This window comes from Globicephala melas, chromosome 6, assembly GCF_963455315.2.
Source record: "Globicephala melas chromosome 6, mGloMel1.2, whole genome shotgun sequence".
Lineage (NCBI taxonomy): Eukaryota > Metazoa > Chordata > Mammalia > Artiodactyla > Delphinidae > Globicephala > Globicephala melas.
This window is the reverse complement of record NC_083319.1, coordinates 104,816,629-104,838,740: the sequence shown is the minus strand read 5'-3', so window position 1 is coordinate 104,838,740 and position 22,112 is coordinate 104,816,629. Positions and strand designations below refer to the sequence as shown.

Below are 22,112 nucleotides of genomic sequence, written 5' to 3'. Positions count from 1 at the left end.
TTGTCAAGTCTCTTATAGCTCTAGCTTCATATTATTTTTTTCTTCCGATGTGTGAGTTTATGTCTCTGGGAGAAAATACTACAAAGAGATACACATCAAGTTACATTTTATCAAATATGTAATAAAAAGTGTAAAACATCGAGGCTGTGCTCGGAAAACCTAAAACACATACTCGCGGTAGAGTCAGAGCACACTTTCATTTAATAACTGCTCATTTAGCACTTATTTATCAAGCATGACCTATACCAGGACCAGATGGTGAGGACATCACGATGGATGAAACATCGGGCCTGATCTTAACCAGCTGATGGTCCAGTTTAGCAGCCTGATGAGTAAAGAGACAAACGCAAAGCTGTATGTAAGCAGAGAGCAGAGGATGCTTTGGGAACCCAGGGCAGGGCCACCCGCCAACTTGAGGTGTGACTGCTGTCCTCTCTGTGTAGCTTAATAATACATTGAAAGATCGTGTCTCTACTCTTCCCTGTGATTCTTGGTAATGGTGTTTGGACAAAGGCAGTGCAGCTCTGATCCCGTGAATTCTAGGTAACACCTACTAACTCCACTATCTTATTGTTTAATTATCCAGAGGAGTAGAGGAAACCAGGGTTTTCACCAGACTCTGAAAGCGGTTTGCCTGAAAAACGGTATCTATGCCTCCAGGACTCTTGGGAGAATAGATCTGAACGAAGCCATCACGCAGCCCATCTATGAACAGATTGATCCTGTTTTTGGAGGCATTTTTAGGTAAAGGATCCTTCACTTGGATCCTCTGTGAACAAACATGCGAAGAACGCTCATCTTTAAGAATTTGTACTTTGGATCTGGAAGGGACCGGAGTAGCTTGCCACTTGAGGAGGAAAACTTAGTCTTTGGCAAAACACAAAAGCCCTAGTTTGGTTTACTTAAAAATTTCCTATGGTGACCTGGAGTGCAGCTGGAGATGCTGCTTTCAGATTAATATTATGATTCCCATTATTTTTCAAATATCTCCTACATGCACCGGGGATCTGAGCCCAGGACAGGGGTATTTTGGTTGGAGAGTGTGGAGTTAAGGAAACACACGGCCTTTGTAAATTTCCCTGAATGAGAAAAGGAAAAGTGGCTCACGATGACTCTGCTTGCTTTTGACACACAGCGTGCTCACACAGCGTGGGGTGGGGGGCTCGAACCTTCACAGCACCCCGTCCTTCCCTTTTTCCTTGACCTCCAATCCTTTTCTCCATCCACAGAAACAGTCTCTCCTAATCCCCAGCCTGTCCCCAGTCTCCCTCCTTTGCCCCTGGCATTTCACCTGGCCTACCACCCTCTCCTGTTTGAGCCATTCTACCTTTGCTCGATTCTTACTCAGTGCCTCCACCCCCGTGCCCCCAACCTTCCTTTAAATGTGTTTGGAATCCTGCTATTCTACCTACGCTCACCCACCCCTGTTTTACACATCTGTAGGGTAAACTCCAAATTCCTTGAAACGGCCTTCAAGACATTCCACCTGCTTCCAACTGGCCTTTCCCATCTCTCCCCACCCCCCTGTCAGTGTCAACCCCTGGCTTTAACCAGCCTGAGGACAGCAAAGAGCAACTGAGATGTACCAGGGACTTGTGCTAAGCACTTTGCATGCATCATGTCATCACATCCTCCCCATAACCCTCTGAAGTGGCTCTGGTCTTCTTACAAGTGAACACACTGCCATTCGGAGGAATCGTATAGTTTTCCCAGGGTCACCCGGCTCCTAAGAAGAGAGCTAGGACTTCAAGCCTCTGCCCTCTCCTCTACTCACCTGATGCTTCTTATTCCTGGGATGTCCTGAAACCTAGTTCACTATGTCGTCCCTGTGGAGAATGCCTCCTCCTCCTTTTCACGTCCCTAAATCTTACCCATCTTTTAAGGTGTAGTTCGTCCCACCCTTTCAAGTGGGAACACCTGGGCAGCAGAAAGACTATGAGTTTTGAGGTTAAACAGATCAGTGCCCAAGGTCTGGCCCTGCTACTTACTAGCTGTGTGACTTTGAACACATTAGCTACCGTCTCTGAACCTCAGCTTTCTCATCTGTAAAATGGACATCATTGCACGGACTTCATTATAGGAATTTTGTAATTGTTAGATCTCGTCCTCCTTCTCTTAAAAATGAGTAAAAGAATACCAGCTAGTTTCCTCTTTGTTTTAACCCCACCATAGCCACCGTTGTCTCTTAACATTTTATCGTGCTTTCCCCTGTAGGTCTGGGAAGCCCAGTGATGGCTCAGCTCTGATGCCCCACATAGATGCTTTTAAGCACTCTCTGCAGGAGAAGATGACGGAAATTGGGATAAGAAATGGCTGGAAATATGATAGCTATAAAAAGAGTTTCCTGATCCAGGAGGTAAGATCCTTATAAAGTGAAGGGGGCAGCGAGGTTGGGTAGTGGTTTTCTTCGCAGCAGGATTTTGGAGGTTGCCTGTGTTTTCCCACCTGTTTCCCTGGAGTGTCCAGGGTCTGGATGGACCTTATAGCAGGCACCGTGGGATACAGAACATAGTGGGATGGGGCAAAGAGAAGCAGTCCTGAGTCTGCTACAGACGTAGCAAGCTTTGTCCCACTGAGAAGAAAGGAAGAGTAAATGCTGAGATGGTCAAGTAGCCCCAGTTCCCAAGAAGAATCTTCAAAGAATCCTTAGAAGTATAAACATTTGAACCCACCTGTAACATTCTCACTGACTCCTTTATCATTTTTGCCAATATCATGAAGTATTATCCACAGCGGTGAAGTTTAAAGAAGAGTCTTTTTCTGCAGATCATTTTTTAGCTTTGAGGCCTCAAGACTCTTGTCTGGGACTCATTTGCTTAGTCCAGGCTGTCTTAGCCTGTTTGGGCTGCTGTAACAAATACCGTAGACCAGGCAGCTTACAAACAGCAGAAATTTACTTCTCACAGTTCTGGAACTGGAAGTATAAGATCAAGCCGCAGGCAGGTTTGGTGTCCGGTTGGGCCTGCTTCCTGGTTCACGAGTGGCCATCTTTTTGCTGTGTGCTTACATGGCAGATGGGGCAGAGGAGCTCTCTGGGGTCCTGTCTATAAGGGGAATCATCCCAATGGGGAGGGCTCCCTCCTTAAGACATAATCACCTCCAAAGGTCCCACCTCCTAATGCCATCACATCGGGGTTTAAGATTTCAACAGAAGAATCTGGGGGAACGTGACTATTCAGTCCACAGCACAGGCCCAGCCCAAATTACAGGGTAACACTAGAGAAATCGCCTGTGCCTCCCCCGCCCTCCCCCAAATGCCCCATCCCAGCAGCTCGCATGCACCCGAGTTCAACTCTGCAAATAGTTATCGAGTTTTCTGAGGTGCCCGGCACCGTGGGAAGCACTTGGGGATATAAAAGTGCTTCAGATAAAGTTCCTGCTTGTGAGGAGTTCACAGTGGCGGAGACGTGTGAACAGCCAACGATAATACAGGGCAGAGGAGGCGGTGGCAGTACACGGGAACCCCTGCCCTGCTTCTATTAAGGGATTGTCACAAATGGCTTTTTGTTAACGTGGATTCTCAGATAAGCGCCATCCTGGGAGGCCTGGAGGGACACATCCTCAGAAGGAAGAGGAGGATTTATGAATCTCTCAGCACCTCTGTTCAGAACGACCTGAAGCCCTGTTACGAAGGTGGGCCCCCGAGAGTAACTTTTCCACCTCCTCCGGGGTCTGTCGGCTCCTTTAGCATCCTAGTCTGCTGCTCCCCCTTCAAAGTATTTGTCCTCCTGTGTCCTGAGTCTCCATAACACTCTTGCTCTACAAATTAAAACCAAACAATTGCAAGGGTGTGGGGAGAGGTCAGTCATGACCCATTTCTATCTGTGTGTTTCTAGTTCTTTCTGTCCACCCTTTATCTAGACACCTTGCTTCTCCTCTCCGTGCTGCATCTCAGCTAATTAAACTATAAAATCCATTATCCAATTCTCATCCTTATTTTCTTTAAGTATTTGTAAACTCACTTTCCAACTTTTTCTTGGTTTGGTGGTCCCACTGTTTTTTTTTCTGGGGTGGGCGGGTGAGTTTGGAATTTTGGAAGCTTCTGCTTAATTCACTCATTAGATTTTCAACATGAAAATGATCTAAATATTGAGTTAGTGTTTTGTATCATGTTATTCTATTTCCACGGTGTAGAAAATGGTGCTACATGTATGAATATATATGTGTATGTAGGTAGGTATGTATAATACATATGTGTGTGTATGTGTGTGTATAGTTTGTTTGCTTGTCTTTTTTTAAATGTGCTTTTTAAATTTATTTTTTATTTTTAAAATAAATTTATTTATTTATTTTTGGCTGCGTTGGGTCTTCGTTGCTGCGCGCAGGCTTTCTCTAGTTGTGGTGAGCGGGGGCCACTCTTCACTGTGGTGTACGGGCTTCTCATGGCAGCGGCTTCTCTTGTTGCAGAGCACGGGCTCTAGGCGTGCGGGCTTCACTAGTTGTGGCACGTGGGCTTCAGTAGTTGTGGCTCGTGGGCTGTAGAGCACAGGCTTAGTAGTTGTGGTGCACTGGCTTAGTTGCTCTGCGGCATGTGGGATCTTCCCGGACCAGGGCTTGAACCTGTGTTCCCCGCATTGGCAGGCAGATTCTTAACCACTGCACCACCAGGGAAGTCCCTGTTTGCTTGTCTGTCTTTCTGGTGCTAAAGGTCTCTAAGCAAGTCCTTGCTGTGCTGTGACTGTGACTATCATTTTTGCCAGAGGTAGCTCAGATCACGGGCAAAAAAGCATGTGAAAGAATGAAAGATGTCCTCAGAAGAGGGCTGGACCAGCAGGTGGACGAGGGCATGTTCGAACGGGCTCAAGAAAGGATGCAGCACCAATTTCACCAGCTGAAGGTATTTGACATCCATGGTTTGAATTCCAGTCCCAAAGAGGCTCCTGGGGGAGCACAGGAAGCAGGTACAGAAGACAGAAGAAGTAGTAGTTGTTTGGGCCCAAATAGAGCCGGATGCCTTCTCTAGAGAGTGCCCAACCGATGGCCATGATTCTGGGGAGGAGGCCAGCCTCCACTGCCACCACATGCTGGCTCGGGCTTCTCTCTGAGACCGTGGCTTCAGAAATACAGCCCCTCCAGCCCTCTCCTGCCTCTTTCCTCTTTACTGAGTCATCACTAGGACAACTGTAATATCTAGAGGGGATCCTAAGCTCTTCACAAACATGAGTTCATTGAATCCCCAGCAACTCTGTGAAGTATACTATTATTGTTCCCATTTTACAGATGAGAAAACAGAGGCAAAGAGAGGTGTATCAAGAGGTCACACAGCTAGTAAGTTACAGAGCGGGGATTTGGGACCAGATAACCTGGCTCCAGCAATAGCATAATCTTAAGACAGATTTTTTTTTTAAATGAGGGAAAATGACTTGTCTACATAAAATACCAATAGATAAATGCCAGTCAACTATTATAGGTCAGTCTGTTACAGTCCCTGGCATAGATTTAGGTGTGACGCTGTCTATCTCAGAAGACAGTTCCTAACAGTTTCCTCAAACCTAAGTGCTTCCGTCAAGTACGCTTGGATGATCTTATCCCAGCCCTGGGTCTCTTAGCTAGCCAACCCCTCCCCAAGTAATATAAATTCTTTGTTTTAGTCCAAGGTACTGCTGGCTGCCCCCCACCCACCCCAGGCCCTAAGCCAATAGGGTTTGCAAATTCATGAGCCTCAGTCCAGGCTTAGCTGACTCTCTCCCAACCTCCTGAGGACCCCGGCTCCTTGCTATTTCCGTCCACCTCTGAACCAGCCTGCTTCCTGAAACCTGCTTCTGCACAATCTCCTCTCCCCGCTTCACCACCGTTATGGAAAATACATTTCTCCACAACACAAGGCATGTAATATCTCTTGGACCAGGCTAAGAGGTATCTCATTTACCAGGCGTGGTTTAGTTTCCATCATTTAACATATTACCACCAACTACAAACACCTGCAGAAAATTTGCCAAACTCTACAGCTGCCAATCCCCACTGAATGTTTAAAAACCGGCCCTTAAGGTACCCAAGAAAACAATTCCACGGAAAAATGATTAGCACGTTGAGCATGTACAAACGTATCTTAAGTGACAACCACGCAGGAAGGTGAAACTGGGCAAGACCGCAGAGGGTTCCCATTCTCTGATCTCACAAACAAGGAAGCTGAGGCCAAGGGCCTGAGGTACTAGAAGAAGGTTCACAGATGCAGCCGAGATTAGAGCTTTGGGTTCCCAGCCTGGTGCATTGAAGAAAAGACCATAAGACTTGGAGCCAGGAGATGCAGGTTCAAAACTAGGCTCTGTCAGGCTAGTGTAGAGTCCAGTGTTTTTCAACGGGAGGCAAGAGATGCTTAGAAGAGGAAAACTGGTTTTAGTTGATAGAACGACTGAGAGTAGCAAGAAGACATTTCTCGGGTAGTTGGAAAGTTATATATTAATGGTGTATTATGAAATGTAGGAGGTCAACAAACATTTACGCAGTGACTAAATGCATGATAGGACAATGGGACGGTGACCCTCTCTTTGCCTCTTTTTCTGTCTCTGCGGTGGCTGTTCTCCCCCCACCACGCCTCTGTGCCTCCTCGTTACTCCTGATTTGGTCATTCAGCATCAGAGGTACAATTTCCATGAGTCTAGGAAAGGAGATACAAAGGCAGGTGGGACCCCTCAGAAATGTTGTCCTGATGACTCTGGTCACCCAGGGTGTTCTCAAGCGGTCCACCCTTGGACCTGACTTTGAAAAATGTGCCAAAATGCAAACTTTGAAAAAGTTGCCAAAAGACAACCCCAGTCGCTAACACTCTCTGGCTGGGGGATTGGGTGGGGTCCCTTTCATGAGATTCCTTTCCCTTAGGCTGTGCCCTCCTAACAGAATGACCGTCCTTTGTCGTGTAGAATGGAATCACGGAGAAGGTGAAGGGCAGCGTCACCACCATGCTGACCCTTGCTTCGTCCCAGGGGGATGGGCTCTACAAGGAGCTTGCAGGTAAATACATACAACCTTTGCATAAAGGGTGATGATGCCACACCCCTACCCCCCAAACTGTGGTTGCTCTTTGCTGGATTTAAAGAAATTAAGTTAGGAAGAATTTCTAGGGCAAGGGATGGAGATGATAAGAACAAGACTGCCCCCTCCTTTGCTGAGCACCCAGCTGAGACCAAGCATTATATTCGGGTTTTGTGTACAACGGCTCACCACATTCTTACATTCACCCTCAGGGGCAGGCATTCTTGCTCCATTTTGCAGATGCAGAAACTTAGATAATGTGCTGAGGATCCGTAGCTGGAAAGCGGCAAAGTCAAATCCATACCTCTGTCCTGGTGTCTCCATAAACCCATTCTTTTAGACTGATATCTTCCCATGAGAAGCCTCATTTTCTGGTTGTGGTGGAGAAGGTTTGTTTTCATCCACCAGGAAGCTGGGGATGCAGCACCAGGGGCATGTGGTACAGGCAACCATCTCCCCTTCACACCATGGGCTCCACCAGGTCCCCTGGTGTAAACTGGAAAGTGTAAACTGGTGCAAACAGCGACTGGGCAATTGCTAGCAAAATTTAAAATGTGCACATCCTTTGGCCCAGCCATCCTTCTTCTAGGCATTTATCCTCTGATATCCTCATACATGGCAGAGTGGCACGTGCACAAGGTTATTCAGGGCAGCATTGTTCATGGTCTCAAGACCTCAGAGATCCGTCCATAGACTTAGGGGTCGTGATGGTTAAGCTCACTTAGCTACACCACTAGTAGAGGACCTCGCAACTGGTTAAAAAAAAAGCAGCTTTATATGTAGCTGTAAGAAACAAGCTCCAAGATATATAGTAAAGTAAAAAAAAAAAAAAAAAAAAAAGCATGTAATGTGTTGCCATTTGTGAGAGAGAAAAAAGGAAAAGCATATGTACGTGTCTGTATATGCAGAAAAATCTCCATGGGATATACAGCAGCTGGTCACACTGGTTGCCTCTAAGGAGGGGAACTGGAGGCTGGAGAATGGGGAGGGCAGAGACTCGCTTTGCACTGGGTCTTTTAGGTTTTAAACTATGTGCACAGTTGCCTGCTTGGAAAAAAAAAGAGCTGCTGCCTTTGGTGAGTCCATCAGGGTGAAAGTGGTCAGGGCTATTTCCAAAGAAAAAGCCACAATTTCCGCTTCTAAAGATCTGTCCTGCACTTAACGTATTTCTTTGGAAATCATCGTTCTCTCCCAATTCTGGCTGGTGAGATGGCCGTCTAACCTGTTCCTAGTGGTCTCTGGGAAGGAGATACGACACCCTTGCACTGCAGTGTATCGGTCTTTCCCATGACCATCTGTCTTGAACCTGTTTTAAGATTAGAGTCACCCAATCGTGTCTTCTAAGAACCCCCCCTCGAAGTGGTCAAAGGTCTCCTGACTCTCCAGGTCTCACAGACAGAAAATGTTCCCCAGAGTTTGATGTAAATTACTCTTTGCCATAATTTAAGACCGTCTCCTTTTCTTCCCATCACCAGCGAATATACACTATGTAGGGAGTACTGTGCCAGGTACCAAAGAGGTCTGAAACAGTGCCTGCTCTGAGTCTTAGCTGGTTGTTAAGACAAGATGTGCAAGACTGTAAATCACAATAGCAGATCATATGCATTCACTCTACGAGAAACCACAGCCCCCTCCTAGGTGCTGGGCAGTGTTCTAGGTACTGAGGGTACAGCAGTGACCAGTACAGACAAAAATCTCCACCTTCATGGAGCTTACAACCCAGAGGGCAGAAGGTAGACAGGAAGCAGAATAAATAAAGTGTGTGGCAAGCCAAAGAGCGATACATGCTATGGAGAAAAATAAAGCAGGGAAGGAGAGAGAGAGGTCCTGGAGGAGGGGCCAGGGTGGCCAGGGAAGGTCTCACTGGAAATGTGACATTTAAACAAAAACCTGAGGGAGGGGATGCACTTGGGCACCAGACTGTTATTCCCACAGTGCAGAAGACAGTGGTTATTCAGGGCTGGGACACTGGGGTAGCTTTAAGTAAGCTGGGCCCTAGAATGGAGCCTGGAAGGATAAATACGATTTAAGAGGCAGTGAGGAAAAGGGAGACCTTCTAGACTCAGGAGAAAGACAAATAGACTCAGGGTTCTGACTCCCTTTTTTTTTTTTTTTTTTTTTGCGGTACGCGGGCCTCTCACTGTTGTGGCCTCTCCCGTTGCGGAGCACAGGCTCCGGACGCGCGGGCTCAGCGGCCATGGCTCACGGGCCCAGCCGCTCTGCGGCATGTGGGATCTTCCCAGACCGGGGCACGAACCCGTGTTCCCTGCATCGGCAGGCGGACTCTCAACCACTGCGCCACCAGGGAAGCCCCTGACTCCCTTCTTGGTCAAGGTCTTGGCTCCCATCACTGGCCAGCTCAGGGTGGGTGGGTCTGAGTCATGATGCCGGGCATATAGAGCCAAGGGCGATGGAGGGGCTTCCGGGAGCAATGCCAGAGCCAACCCCAAGGTCAGTCTGAAGTGTCCCTTCAAAGAGGACTGTGTTTGTCAAGGTTCTCCAAAGAAACAGAACCAATAGAATGTATACGTATGTCCATATATAGAGAGAGAAAGAGATCATTTTAAGGGATTGGCTCATGCAACTATGGCAGTTTTGTGCATCCGAAATCTGATAAGGGAGGCCAGCAGGCTGGAGATACAAGAAAGACTTGCAGTTCAAGTCCAAAAGCAGTCTGCTGGAGAATTAATTCCCTCTTGCTCAGGGGAGACCAGCCTTTTGTTCTAGTCAGATCTTCATCTGATTAGATGAGGCCCACCCACATTGCGGAGGGCAATCTGCTTTACTCAGAGTCCACTGATTTAAATGTAAAGCTCATCCAAAAATATACTGACAGAAACATCCAGAATAATGTTTGACCAAATATCTGGGCACCACAGCTCAGACAAGTGGACACATAAAATGAACCATCAAAAGGATACCATTTGGTTGCAGATCATGGGCTAAGAGCCTGAGATGCCAAATGTAAGAGCAGATTCCCTTAGGATGGGCACAGCTGTGGGGAGAGAGATCAGAAAAGGAGAGAGATGCCTGGAAAAGACTTGGGGGAGGTTTTGTGGGGGGTGTGCTTTGTATCTCCTTCCACTGAGCACTTATGAGGCCTTTGTAAAGACTCAGTGATTTCCCAGACCTTTTTTATGGGTAGGTTTGTGTTTATTTTCAAGGTGCCCCCTATGCTGAGATAAGCCTTAAGATAAGAGCAAGAATGCCTGGTTTGATCGAGCTATTTATAAAACACATTGACTGGACTGTCTGATCTCTAAGCTCCATTCTCAAGTTCAGATTCTGGGACAGGTGACCGAGGTCAGAACAGGATTCTCGGGGGATTTGTTTTCCGGGGACGTTTCTGAAAAGGACTAACTCCTAATGCTTACTTTCTGCTCTTCTGTAGATGTCAAAAGTGAATACAAGGAGATGGAGAAGCTGCACAGGAGCCTGAGGGAGGTTGCTGAGAATGCACTGCTGCGTAGGGGCATGCAAGATTTCCTTCTGAGAATGTCCCCCAGCAAATCTGGCCCCCCCAAAACATGGATTTAATTCTTGGGGCTTAGCACCATGGAATACAAACCTGGAGGCAAATAATCAGATTTACTACTGTTTGTTAAAACCTAATAAAGAACACCTCCCAACTTTGGGGGGCTTTATAGACAACTCAGTATATTGTTACTTCTGTCATAAGCTGAGTACGAAGCAACATCATTTCATTTTTCTACTATTGCCAGAAAGAGTCATCGTGAAACCCTCACGAAGGTCTAAAGCTTTAGGGACAAGAAACTTGTGCTTTACTGGAGAAAAATATCTAAACAGCGAAAAACTTATATGTGGAATCTAAAATATGATACAAATGAACTTACTTATGAAACAGAAACAGAATCACAGACATAGAAAACAAACTTATGGTTACCAAAGGGGAAATGGGGTGGGGAGGGATACATTAGGAGTTTGAGATTAGCAGGTACAAAGTACTATAAGTAAAAAGGATAAACAACAAGGTCCTACTGTATAGTACAGGGAGCTATATTCAATATCTTGTAATAAATTATAATGGAAAGAATATGAAAAAGAATATATATATATATAACTGAATTGCTTTACTGTACACCAGAAATTAACAAAACATTGTATATCAACTATAGTTTAATAAAAAAGCAAATAAAAAGCAAAAATAAACATTGAAAAACTTAAATATGGGGGGAAAAAATTGCAAAATAAAGCTTTAGGGACCCAATTCTATTTGCCCTTTTAATACTGATGAGACTTTTGGGTAAGGAGGTAACATTGTGCCATGGAAACAACATGGGTTGTTCTGTGGGTTGAGAGCCAGACAGATAAGAGACCCGGCTTTACCACTTCTCAGGATTGTTATCTAAAATGAGCACTTCTCAAACATTTTGATCTCAGGACTCCACTCTTAAAAATTACTGAGAACCTTAAAGAGATTTTTTGATGTGGGTTATATCGGTTGATCTATACTGTACTCAGAATTAAAACCAAGAAAAATTGTAAATAATTATTTACTAATTCATTTTAAAATGACAATAATAAACCCACTACATGCTTTCATAAATAACATATTTTTATGAAAAAAAGTTTTCAAAAAAATTTAGTGAAGAAGAGTGACATTATTTTACACTTCTGCAAATCTCTTTATTCTCTGGCTTAATAGAAGACAGCTGGATTCCCTTATCTGTCTCTGCATTCAATCTGTTGCAATCTTTTTGGACAATGAATATGAAAAAAATACAGTCTCACAGATACAGAGGTGGAATACGGAAGAGTCTTTTAATAGACTCTTAGGTCATTTCTGGATATCTTCTTTGATACTACAGTCTTGACAAGTGGTAGTTTCTTAAAGGTTAGTTGCAGTGTGGAATCTGAAATCATACTGGTGAATTTTTTTTTATATCCTGTTACATTAAAATACATTTCTATCTCATATTCTGAATGTATCTTTTACCAATTGTGGTGTCAGGCGTTGGTCATTTTGAAAACATTCATTCACTGGGTTAAGCAGACCTTCCAGATGTTGACATTTCACTATATAATACTAAAAATCATATTTGTTGATATCTCCACCAACTTCACCAGGAAAGTTTTGAAGTACTGGGAATCTGTCAAGCTCGAGGTGGAAGATACAAGTTTTATAAATATCCATTTTCCCCTAAAAGTTCAGCTTATCATTGGCAACAAATACTGTCAGGTGTTTTCTTTGAAGTGATAGTTTCATTTTGTTCATTTTCAAGAAAATGTCCACCATATAACTAAGTATGATTAACCATAGTTTGTCTGTCAAATGCCATTTCAAACAAAAATGATGTTCCATGAAAATACTGTCAAGTTCAACTCACAACTGAACCATACAAGTGCTTTTCTTTGAGGCAGTAGGAGGGCTTTAAGTGTACTCCCCATTCTGTCACATAAATTGGCATCTACTTAAGGGTCAATAATGAATAGAATTAATAACATAGTATTTCACTAAGAACATTTGAAAGTGAAACTGGTCTTTTTTCGTTTTAACTGCAAGTGCAGAATAGTGAGAAATACAATAGTTACTAGAATAGTTTGGTGGCATTGCCTTGGTTCATGCTAAGGTGCAAGTGGTTTTACTATCTTTGTTTTTAAACCTTCCATGTAAGGGTCAACATGGTAAAAAGAAAAAGGCAAAAAACGTCCTAATTCTAGTATAAAAAGAGTTTGACCTACCAGACCCCAGAAGTATTTCAAGAACCCCCGAGAATCACAAATCATTTAAACTCCCTCAGCTTCAGGCTATTTATCTCTAAAATATGAAAACAGTAATACCTACCTTGAAACTACTAGGGGTGCCAGGAAGTTTAAAATAATGCTTTCAAGAATGCTTTTGGGGGCTTCCCTGGTGGCGCAGGGGTTGAGAGCCCGCCTGCCGATGCAGGGGACGCGGGTTCGTGCCCCGGTCCGGGAGGATCCCACATGCCGCGGAGCGGCGGGGCCCGTGAGCCATGGCCGCTGAGCCTGCGCGTCCGGAGCCTGTGCTCCGCAACGGGAGAGGCACAACAGTGAGAGGCCCGCGTACTGCAAAAAAAAAAGAATGCTTTTGACACACTGTACTCAAGACTACTTGATAAATGGTTATTATCTGGGGGCAGAACAGAAGTGGCATGGTTTAATGGCTTGTTTATTGCGATACTTGGCTAATCCCAGCTCTTCCCACTACTAATATGACTTTTGACAATTCCTTAACATCTCTCAGATTTCATTTTCTCATATACCAAATGAGGGAGATGACCTGGATGGTTTTTAAATCTTTTGCGTCTTTAAAATTCTAGGATTTTTAAATTCTTCCCTTCTTATTTTGGTGGGATTTTTTTTTCCCTGAGTAAGATAAAAAATGATTCATCCATGTAGGTGGGTCTCAGTGCTTCCTTTTCATTTAAAAATTCTAAACACATACAGTTCCATTGCAGTTTGCACAGTTTCACTTTTTATATTTCAAGTGAGGAATGTGGATGACTTCTACTTCCAGCCATGCTTGAGTAACAGGGACCAGATTTACCCTCTGGCCTTAAGCCACTAAAAAAAAAAAACCAAGCAAGATTTATGAAACAACGGTTTTCAGGTAGGAGAAAATAATAGTGCGGGACAAGGATCCCTGCCAGAAGGGAGACCAAAAAGGTGAGCCCTACAATTGCCCATTCTGCTGCCTGAATAGAGTTTCCAGGCCACAATACAGGAAGGCAGAATCCAGACAGAGCCTCAGGTCTCCCTGAGTTGAGACAGAGTTCAGAGTTTGGCGAGTCCAAGGTGGTTAGAATTCACAGGGTGAGTACCACGAAGAAAAGAGATGTACAGAGAGAAAGCTCCAGAGGTATGAAGCAGGTTTCCCTTGAATCTTAACTGAGTACTGACTAGCACATGCAACTGCCCAGAAAGAACCACTGGAAAGGAGCAGCCAGAAAAATACCTAAATCTCACATCAAGCTAGGGGCAGCCTTGGTGGAAAGACCCTCATACACATGGGGTGTCAAGTAGAGTTCTCAGAAGAATATTGCCTTAATATCGGGGCCAAAATAGTCCCAGATTAAAGGTTGCTGTGCACCCCCCTAAAAAAGTTTAAAAACAAGCTTCAGAAGGATCAAACTGTTTTCAAATAACTGCATCCCAAAACGAAACATGATAGCATTTAAAGGAATAAAAATTCCAGCACCCAACAATGGAAATTTCACAAGGTATGACATCAAAACAAAAATTACCAGATACGCAAGGAAGCAGGGAAATATGACCCACAGTGAAGAGAAAAATCAGTAGAAGCAGACCCAGAAATGACTCAGGTGACAGAATTAGTAGACAAGGATATTAAAATGGCTATTACAAATTTACTCCAAATGCTCAAGAAGATAGGATAAAAGATAAACTCAATGAGGAGAGAAATGAAAGAAATGAAAAAGACCCAAACTGAACTTCTCGAGATAAAAAAAATTTAATGTTCAGCTGGAATTAACAGCAGGATAGATGCTGTTTAAAAAAAAAGGTTACTTTTTTAAAAAGGTAAATATGTGAGGTGATGGATGTGCTAGTTAATTAACTTGATGGAGGAAATCCTTTTACAATGTATATGTATATCAAATCATACCAAACCATCATGTTGTACTCTTCAAGTATCTTACAATTTTGTCAATTTTACCTCAGTAAAGCTGAAAAAAAAAGAGAAAAGAAGAGTGCCCCTGAAGACAGCATAACAGAATACAGTCAAAATGAAACACAGAGAGGAAAAAAACTGAAGAAAAAAAAGAACAGAGTATCAGTGAATTATGAGACATCATAAAGCAACCTAAAATATGTGTTACTGGAATCACAGAAGGATAGGAAAGAGATGCAGATATGGAAAAAAAAAAAAAAACATTTAAAAGGACAATGGCTGAGAATTTCCCAAACTTTATAGAAACTATAAAGTTAAAGATTCAAGATGCTCAGTGAATCCCAAGCACAAGAAAACAGGAAAATCTCACCAAGACACACCATAAAAAAATTGCTGAAAACCAGTAATGAAGAGAAAATCATAAAGCCAGTGTGTGTGGGGGAAGATATTAAACACAGAGGAATAAAGATAAGAATGACAGCAGACTTCTCATCAAAGGCAATGCAATCCAGAAGAGAGAGAAATGATCTCTTTAAAGAACTGAAAGGACAAACAAAACAAAACCATTAACCGAGAATTCTACACCCAGCAAAAACATTTTTCAAAAGACAGGTGATACAGACTTTGTCAGACATACAAAAGCTGAATGAATTCATTACCAGAAGATTCATATTATAAGAAATGTTAATAGGTAACTAATAAGAACCTACTGTATAGCACAGGGAACCCTACTCAATACTCTGTAATGACCTATATGGGAAAAAATATCTAAAAAAGAGTGGATATATGTATATGTATAACTGATTCACTTTGCGGTACAGCAGAAACGAACACAACATTGTAAATCAACTATACTCCAATAAAAATTAATTTTAAAAAAGAGGACTTCCCTGGTGGCGCAGTGGTTAAGAGTCCACCTGCCAATGCAGGGGACATGGGTTCGATCCCTCGTCTGGGAAGATCCCACATGCCGCGGAGCAACTAAGCCTGTGTGCCACAACTACTGAGCCTGCGCGCTAGAGCCCATGAGCCACAATTACTGAGCCCCCGTGCCACAACTACTGAACTCCACGTGCCTAGAGCCCATGCTCCACAACAAGAGAAGCCACCACAATGAGAAGCATGCGCACTGAAACGAACAGTAGCCCCCCACTCACTGCAACTAGAGAAAGCCCGTGTGCAGCAATGAAGACCCAAAGCAGCCAAAAATAAACAAATAAAATAAATACATTAAGAAAAAGAAATATTAAAGAATGTCCTTCATTCAGAAGGATAATGGTACCGGATGGAATTTTTGATCTTCATAGAGAAATGAAGTACACTGAAATAGTAAATGTGTGGGTAAATATATAAGACTTTATCACTTTCCTTTCATCTCTGAAAGATTTAAAATATTGTTTAAAGCAAAAAGAACAACAGTGTACCACAGGGTTTATAACATGTAGAAGTAAAATGTATCAGTATGATAACAGCACAAGGCCAGGAAAGGAGAAATGGAATATATTGTAAGGATTTTATATCTAAAGTGATATAATATTACTTGAAGATAGAGTGTGATAAGTTAAAGATGTATACTATAAACCCAAGAGTAATTACTAGAAACACAGAAGAAAGATATGTCTAATAAGCTGCTAAAGGAAGTAAAATGTAATATTAAAAATACTTGAATAATCCTAAAAAAGGCAGGAAAAGGACCAAAGGAACAAATAAAAGATGGTAAAATAGAAACACATAGCCAGATGGTAGATTTAAACCCAACCATATAAATAATTACATTAAATGTAACTGACCTAAAACACTAATTAAAAGGCAGAGATTATCATATTGGATTGAAAAAAGCAAGACCCAACTATGTGTTGCCTACAAGAAACACACTTTATTTATTTATTTTATTACTCACTAGATTACTGATTTATTAAAAAAGGACACAAATCAATAGCCAAATGAAGAGATATATAAGGCAAGGTCCTGAATAATGGAGCTATGTCCTTGTAGGGCATGGGGCCTGGCATGGTGGCAAGTGGAAGTATGATTCACCATCATGAAGCTCTCAGAAAGGGGAAGAAACCCACTTTAAATATAAAGACACAAGTAGGTTGAAAGTAAAAAGATAGAAAATATATACTTCAAATCCTAACATAAAGTTAGAGTTGCTATATTAATATCAGACAAAGTATTGATTTCAGGGATAAAGAGAGTCATTGAACAGTGACATAATGGTTAATTCATCAAGAGTATATAACAATCCTAACTGTACACCACAAACAGTTTCAAAGTACATGAAGCAAAAGCTGATAGACCTCAAAGGAGAAAAAGCCAAATCCACAATTACAGTTAGATATTTCAATACCCCCTCTTGTTAGTTGATAGAACAAGTAGAGAAACTCAGAAAGGATATAGAATACTTGAATAACGTAGCAACCAACATTATAAATTGATATTTATAGAGCATTCTACTCAACGGCATCAGAGTACACATTCATTTTGGTGTACTTGGAACATTTACCGAGATAGACCCTATCCTGATCCACAAAACAAGTCCCAATAAGTTTAAAAGTATTGAAATCATACAGAGTTTATTCCCTGACCACAGTGGAATTAAATTAGAAATCAATAACAGAAAGAAATCTGGAAAATCTCCAAATATTTGGAAAGTAAACAACACACTTCTAAATAACCTCTGTGCAAAGTGAGGTCTGCAGACTAACATCTTGTTGGATTTATATCTCTCTCCTCCAAATCTTAGTTTTTCCCAAATAAAATTACCTCATTGCTAACAGGAGGTGTAGAGTTGACTCCAGCCAAAGCTTAGTAAGTTAGTCGGAGCTGGCACTGGCAGTGGGGCTGTTTGTTAACTGCCTGAAGAACATAACTGAGAGCTGTCTGTTAGGAAGGCACTTAGCTGGCAGAGCAGAACAAATGGGGAAGAAGCTGGGGCAGAGTTTTGAGTCCTGGCTGATGCTAACAAGAATCCAGGAGAGAAGATCAGAACAGATGCCAGAAAGAACGGGAAAGCTTATACAAAGCTTACACACGAAGGGTGGAATCAAGAGGAATACAGGAGATTCAGGAACAAGAGCTGCTGGTTCAGGTGGTCGATGTCGGGAGCAAGCGTCTTTCATTTGCACCGGTCAGAATGGACATGATTAAAAAGTCTACAAACAATAAATGCTGGAGAGGGTGTGGAGAAAAGCGAACCATCCTACACTATTGGTGAGAATGTAAATTGGTGCAGCCATTATGGAGAACAGTATGGAGGTTCCTTAAAAAACTAAAAATAGCATTGCCAAATGATCCAGCAATCCCAATTCTGGGCGTATATCCAGAAAAAATGAAAACCTTAATTCTAAAAGATACATGCACCCCAATGTTCATAGCAGCATTATTTACAATAGCCAAGACATGGAAGCAGCCTAAATGTCCATCAACAGATGAACAGATAAAGAAGATGTGGTACATATATACAATGGAATACTACTCAGCCATAAAAAAGCAATGAAATAATGCCACTTATAGCAACATGGATGGACCTAGAGATTATCATACTAAGTGAAGTAAGTCAGAAAGAGAAAGACAAATGCCATATGATATCACTTATATGTGGAATCTAAAATATGAAACAGGGACTTCCCTGGTGGCACAGTGGTTAAGAATCTGCCTACCAATGCAGGGGACATGGGTTCAAGCACTGGTCCGGGAAGATCCCACATGCTGTGGAGCAACTAAGCCCATGAGCCACAACTACTAAAGCCCACACGCCCAGAGCCCATGCTCCGTAACAAGAGAAGCCACTGCAATGAGAAGCCCATGCACCACAAAGAAGAGTAGCCCCACTCGCCGCAACTAGAGAAAGCCTGCACGCATCAGTGAAGCTCCAACGCAGCCAAAAATAAATAAATAAATATGACACAAATGAACCTATCTATGAAACAGAATCACAGACATAGAGAACAGACTGGTGGTTGTAAGGAGGGAAAGGGGGTGGGAGAGGGATAAATTAAGAGTTTGGGGTTAGCAGATACACACTGTACTATATATAAAATAAACAAAAAAAGGACCTACTGTATAGCACAGAGAACTATATTCAATATCCTGTAATAAACCATAATGGAAAAGAATATGAAAAAAGAATATATATATGTATAAATGAATCACTGTGCTGTACACCAGAAACAAACACAACATTGTAAATCAACTATACTTCAATTAAAAAAAAAAAGAGTCTTTCATTTGGTCCTTAGTCTAGCCCACGGGCTCCATCAAGGTTGTAGGTCACAACTGATCCATCGTCCCAGGAAATGGGACACTGGCTAGAGTTAGGCAGGATGCTACCATCAGAAACAGCAAGACTGGGGTTCAAGCCAGGCCTTGATTCTAGAGGAGACCAGGGGAGAATTTATATTGTGCAGGAGACTGGGAGGTGGGCAGGGAAAACAATAGTTTTTGAAAACACAGCTTTAAATGCCACACAGTATTCTGATGTATAGATGTACTACCCTTTAATTTACCATTTTCCTATGGTTGGACATTTATATGGCGCTGTTTTTCTCCACTGTAAATAATATCGTAGGGAATATTCTTATACAGATATCTCTGTCTCCATCTCTGATTTTTATCTTCAGGATGAATTTTTAAGAATTCCATTACAGGATCTGGGTATAAAAGCATTTTAAAGTCTCAAGTGTTTTCAAGAAACACTGCTTACTAGCAGGAATGAGAATTCCTGTGATACCATTTTTTTTGAAACCAAACATGAATATTATTCTTTCCTGCACTAGGTCCATGGGATCAGATTTATAATATTACTGCCTTGTACTGCTTGGGTTGACATTTTTCTTTTTACTTTGAAAGAATTTCAAACTCAGAAAAGTTGCAATAGTACAAAGAACTCCCATCTACCGTGTATCAACTTGGCAACATTTTATAACATTTGCTTTACCGTTCTTTATGAATGTATGTGTGGGTGCTTGTGCATATACCTGTCTCAACTATTCCAAAGGAGTTGTGTATATCATGTCCCTTCGCCCCCTAATATTGTAGTGTATTCCATAAAAACAAGTATGTTCTCTTATATAACCCCAGTATAATGACCAAATTCAGGAAATTCAACATCAGTATAATACTATCACCTTATCCACAGTCTACTTTCAAATTTCATCAATTGTCCAGTTGGCTTATAAAGCAATACTTTTGGGTATAGCATCCAACCCAGGACCAAGTACTTCATTAGATTCCTTTAATCTCAGACATATTTGAGGAATACAGGCCATCTGTTTTATAAAATGTGCGTTTGTCTGATGTCTCTTCGTGATCAGGATTAGATATCTTTGGCTAAAAACAACTGCTTAAGTGCCTCATCCTTTTTAATGAACAGAGTCGGAATTCACCGCTGACCTCTTGACAATGAGGGAGGAATCTGGAAACTAAAAGCAGATACAAGTCTAGAAGCAGGTCCCTCACTTTCTGTTCTGCAGGGCGGTCCTCACTAGCCCATGGGGGTGAGTGTGTAGGGCAGGGAGATTGAGGAGGACTGGGAATAAGCCTCCCAGTCCCTTAGACCTGGAATGTCCTCTGCCCGTGGCTGCTGGTGACCAGGAGGCATTGACAAGACACTTTCACAATGTGGGGCAGGAGCAGGGAGAAGGCAGTGGACCCTCAGCTCCATATCAGCCTGGGGGCTTCAGGAGGCAATACCTTCCTTTCTCAAGCTTCCCTGACTCTCCAGATCGGCTGAACCCCTGAAGCGCAGGGCACATCTCAGAGCACAGCAGTGGGGGGGACAAAAGGCATGACCTTTGCCACTAAGCAGAGGACCCTGCCAGGCTGAGACCACTAGCAGCTCCCTGTCTCCTGACCTCCCTTTGTCTCTCCTCCTCTTGTTCATTTTCCAGCAGCCCCCTTCAGGCCCCACACATCCTCCTTCGGGAATTCCTCCCTTTTCTATCTTCTGGTGAGAGCTCCAGAGCTCATGGCCAAAGCCTTTTATATATATAAACCTGAATCACATTGTTGTACACCTGAAACTAATGCAAAATTGCAAATAAACTATACGTTAGTAAAAAATTTTTTTAAGTTTAAAACAATTAAAAAATAAAAAATGTTTCACTGATAAATGACATAAGGGAATGTGTTGTTTGTGGAGCACTTCATTACCTGACAACATGGGATAAATTAGGTGTTATTATCAAAATACAACAGCATCAGCATTTCCGTGTCAAGGAGAGAATTGAGAAGCAACCTCTCATTTTCTCTGCAAGCATCATACCACACGCAGTGTGTGTTACCAATTTACCTTCAGTTCTTCTGTTTCTCTTGCATTTCTCTCCATTCTAATTGAATTACCCAGAAAAGTACGAATGTGTGCTGGTTTATTTTCTTCTTTCTAACTACCATGTCATAGCTCAGTATATCTTCCCTTCTCCCAGCCACATGGTTTAATCTGATTAGGGATAAAGAGAACACTGATAAGAAGCCATGAAATCTGGATGAGACTGTGTTCTAGACACCCTCTGTAATAAGAACCACTTTATATTTCTATTTTAAAATCTTGCTGCCTAGTCTTTATACAAGTCTTCTCCTATATTTTTCCCTCTGGCAGAAACATGTGGGTTCTTGCTGCTGGAAAGGGGACAAGTTATGTGACTGTGGTCTTTGTCTTTTGGCATCACATGGAGAAAAAGGCAGATTTTACTTTGAGTGAGAAGATGAGAAAAGGCAGTATAGACAGGTAGAGAGAAAGCTGATGACCGCTGATTGGTGCTCTCTCTCTCTCTCTCTCTGAAGTCAAAACCTGTAGTAGAAAGTTTTTGAAAACCTGGTAGAATTGTTGAAACTCTGAAACTACCTATGTCTTAGAAACAGTTCAGCGTGATTGAAACATTCCTACTCAAGTCCAGATTGGGCAGAGCCAACATTAGGTAGGAATAATTGAGGACAATTAAGGACTACATTTAGGCATGTACTTCTTTACATCTTACTGAGACTGTTCAATTTTTCTTATTTTGATAATGACATTTATTTATGCTATTTGAGTGAGTATAATAAAGGGGCTCAAAGAACTCAGGAGAAGAAAGGATGAACAGAGTGAGAAACTAGAAGTTTTTAACAAAGAGTTAGAAAATATAAAGAGGAACCAAACAGAGAGAAGAATACAATAACTGAAATAAAAAATACACTAGAAGGAATCAACAGTAGATTAGATGATACAGAAGAACAGATCAGCACACTGTAAGTCATAGTAGCAGAAATCACTGAAGCTGAACAGAAGAAAGAAAAAGGAATAAAAAGAAATGAGGACAGTTTAAGAGACTTCTGAGACAACATCAATCATACTAATATTTGAATTATAAGGGTCCCAAAAGGAGAAGAAAGGGGCAGGAAACATATTTGAAGATATAATAGGTGAAAACTTCCTTAACCTGGGAAAGGAAACAGATATCCAAGTCCAGGAAGCACAGAGAGTCCCAAACAGGATCAACCCAAAGAGGACCTCACCAAGACACATTGTAATTAAAATAACAAAAAT

At 42.2% G+C, this 22,112-nt stretch overlaps 1 protein-coding gene across 1 annotated transcript in view; it reads left to right on the top strand.

Annotated features, from left to right (window-relative positions):
- The window catches only part of NUGGC (nuclear GTPase, germinal center associated), a 41,092-nt gene extending 30,583 nt beyond the window's left edge, over positions 1–10,509 (top strand). The window contains exons 13-18 of the mRNA XM_030879116.2: positions 587–744; positions 2,215–2,356; positions 3,525–3,633; positions 4,701–4,837; positions 6,861–6,951; positions 10,364–10,509. Of these exons, the coding sequence (XP_030734976.1) occupies positions 587–744; positions 2,215–2,356; positions 3,525–3,633; positions 4,701–4,837; positions 6,861–6,951; positions 10,364–10,509 (783 nt within the window). The remainder of the gene's footprint in view (positions 1–586; positions 745–2,214; positions 2,357–3,524; positions 3,634–4,700; positions 4,838–6,860; positions 6,952–10,363) is intronic.
- The last annotated feature ends 11,603 nt before the right edge of the window (positions 10,510–22,112 follow it).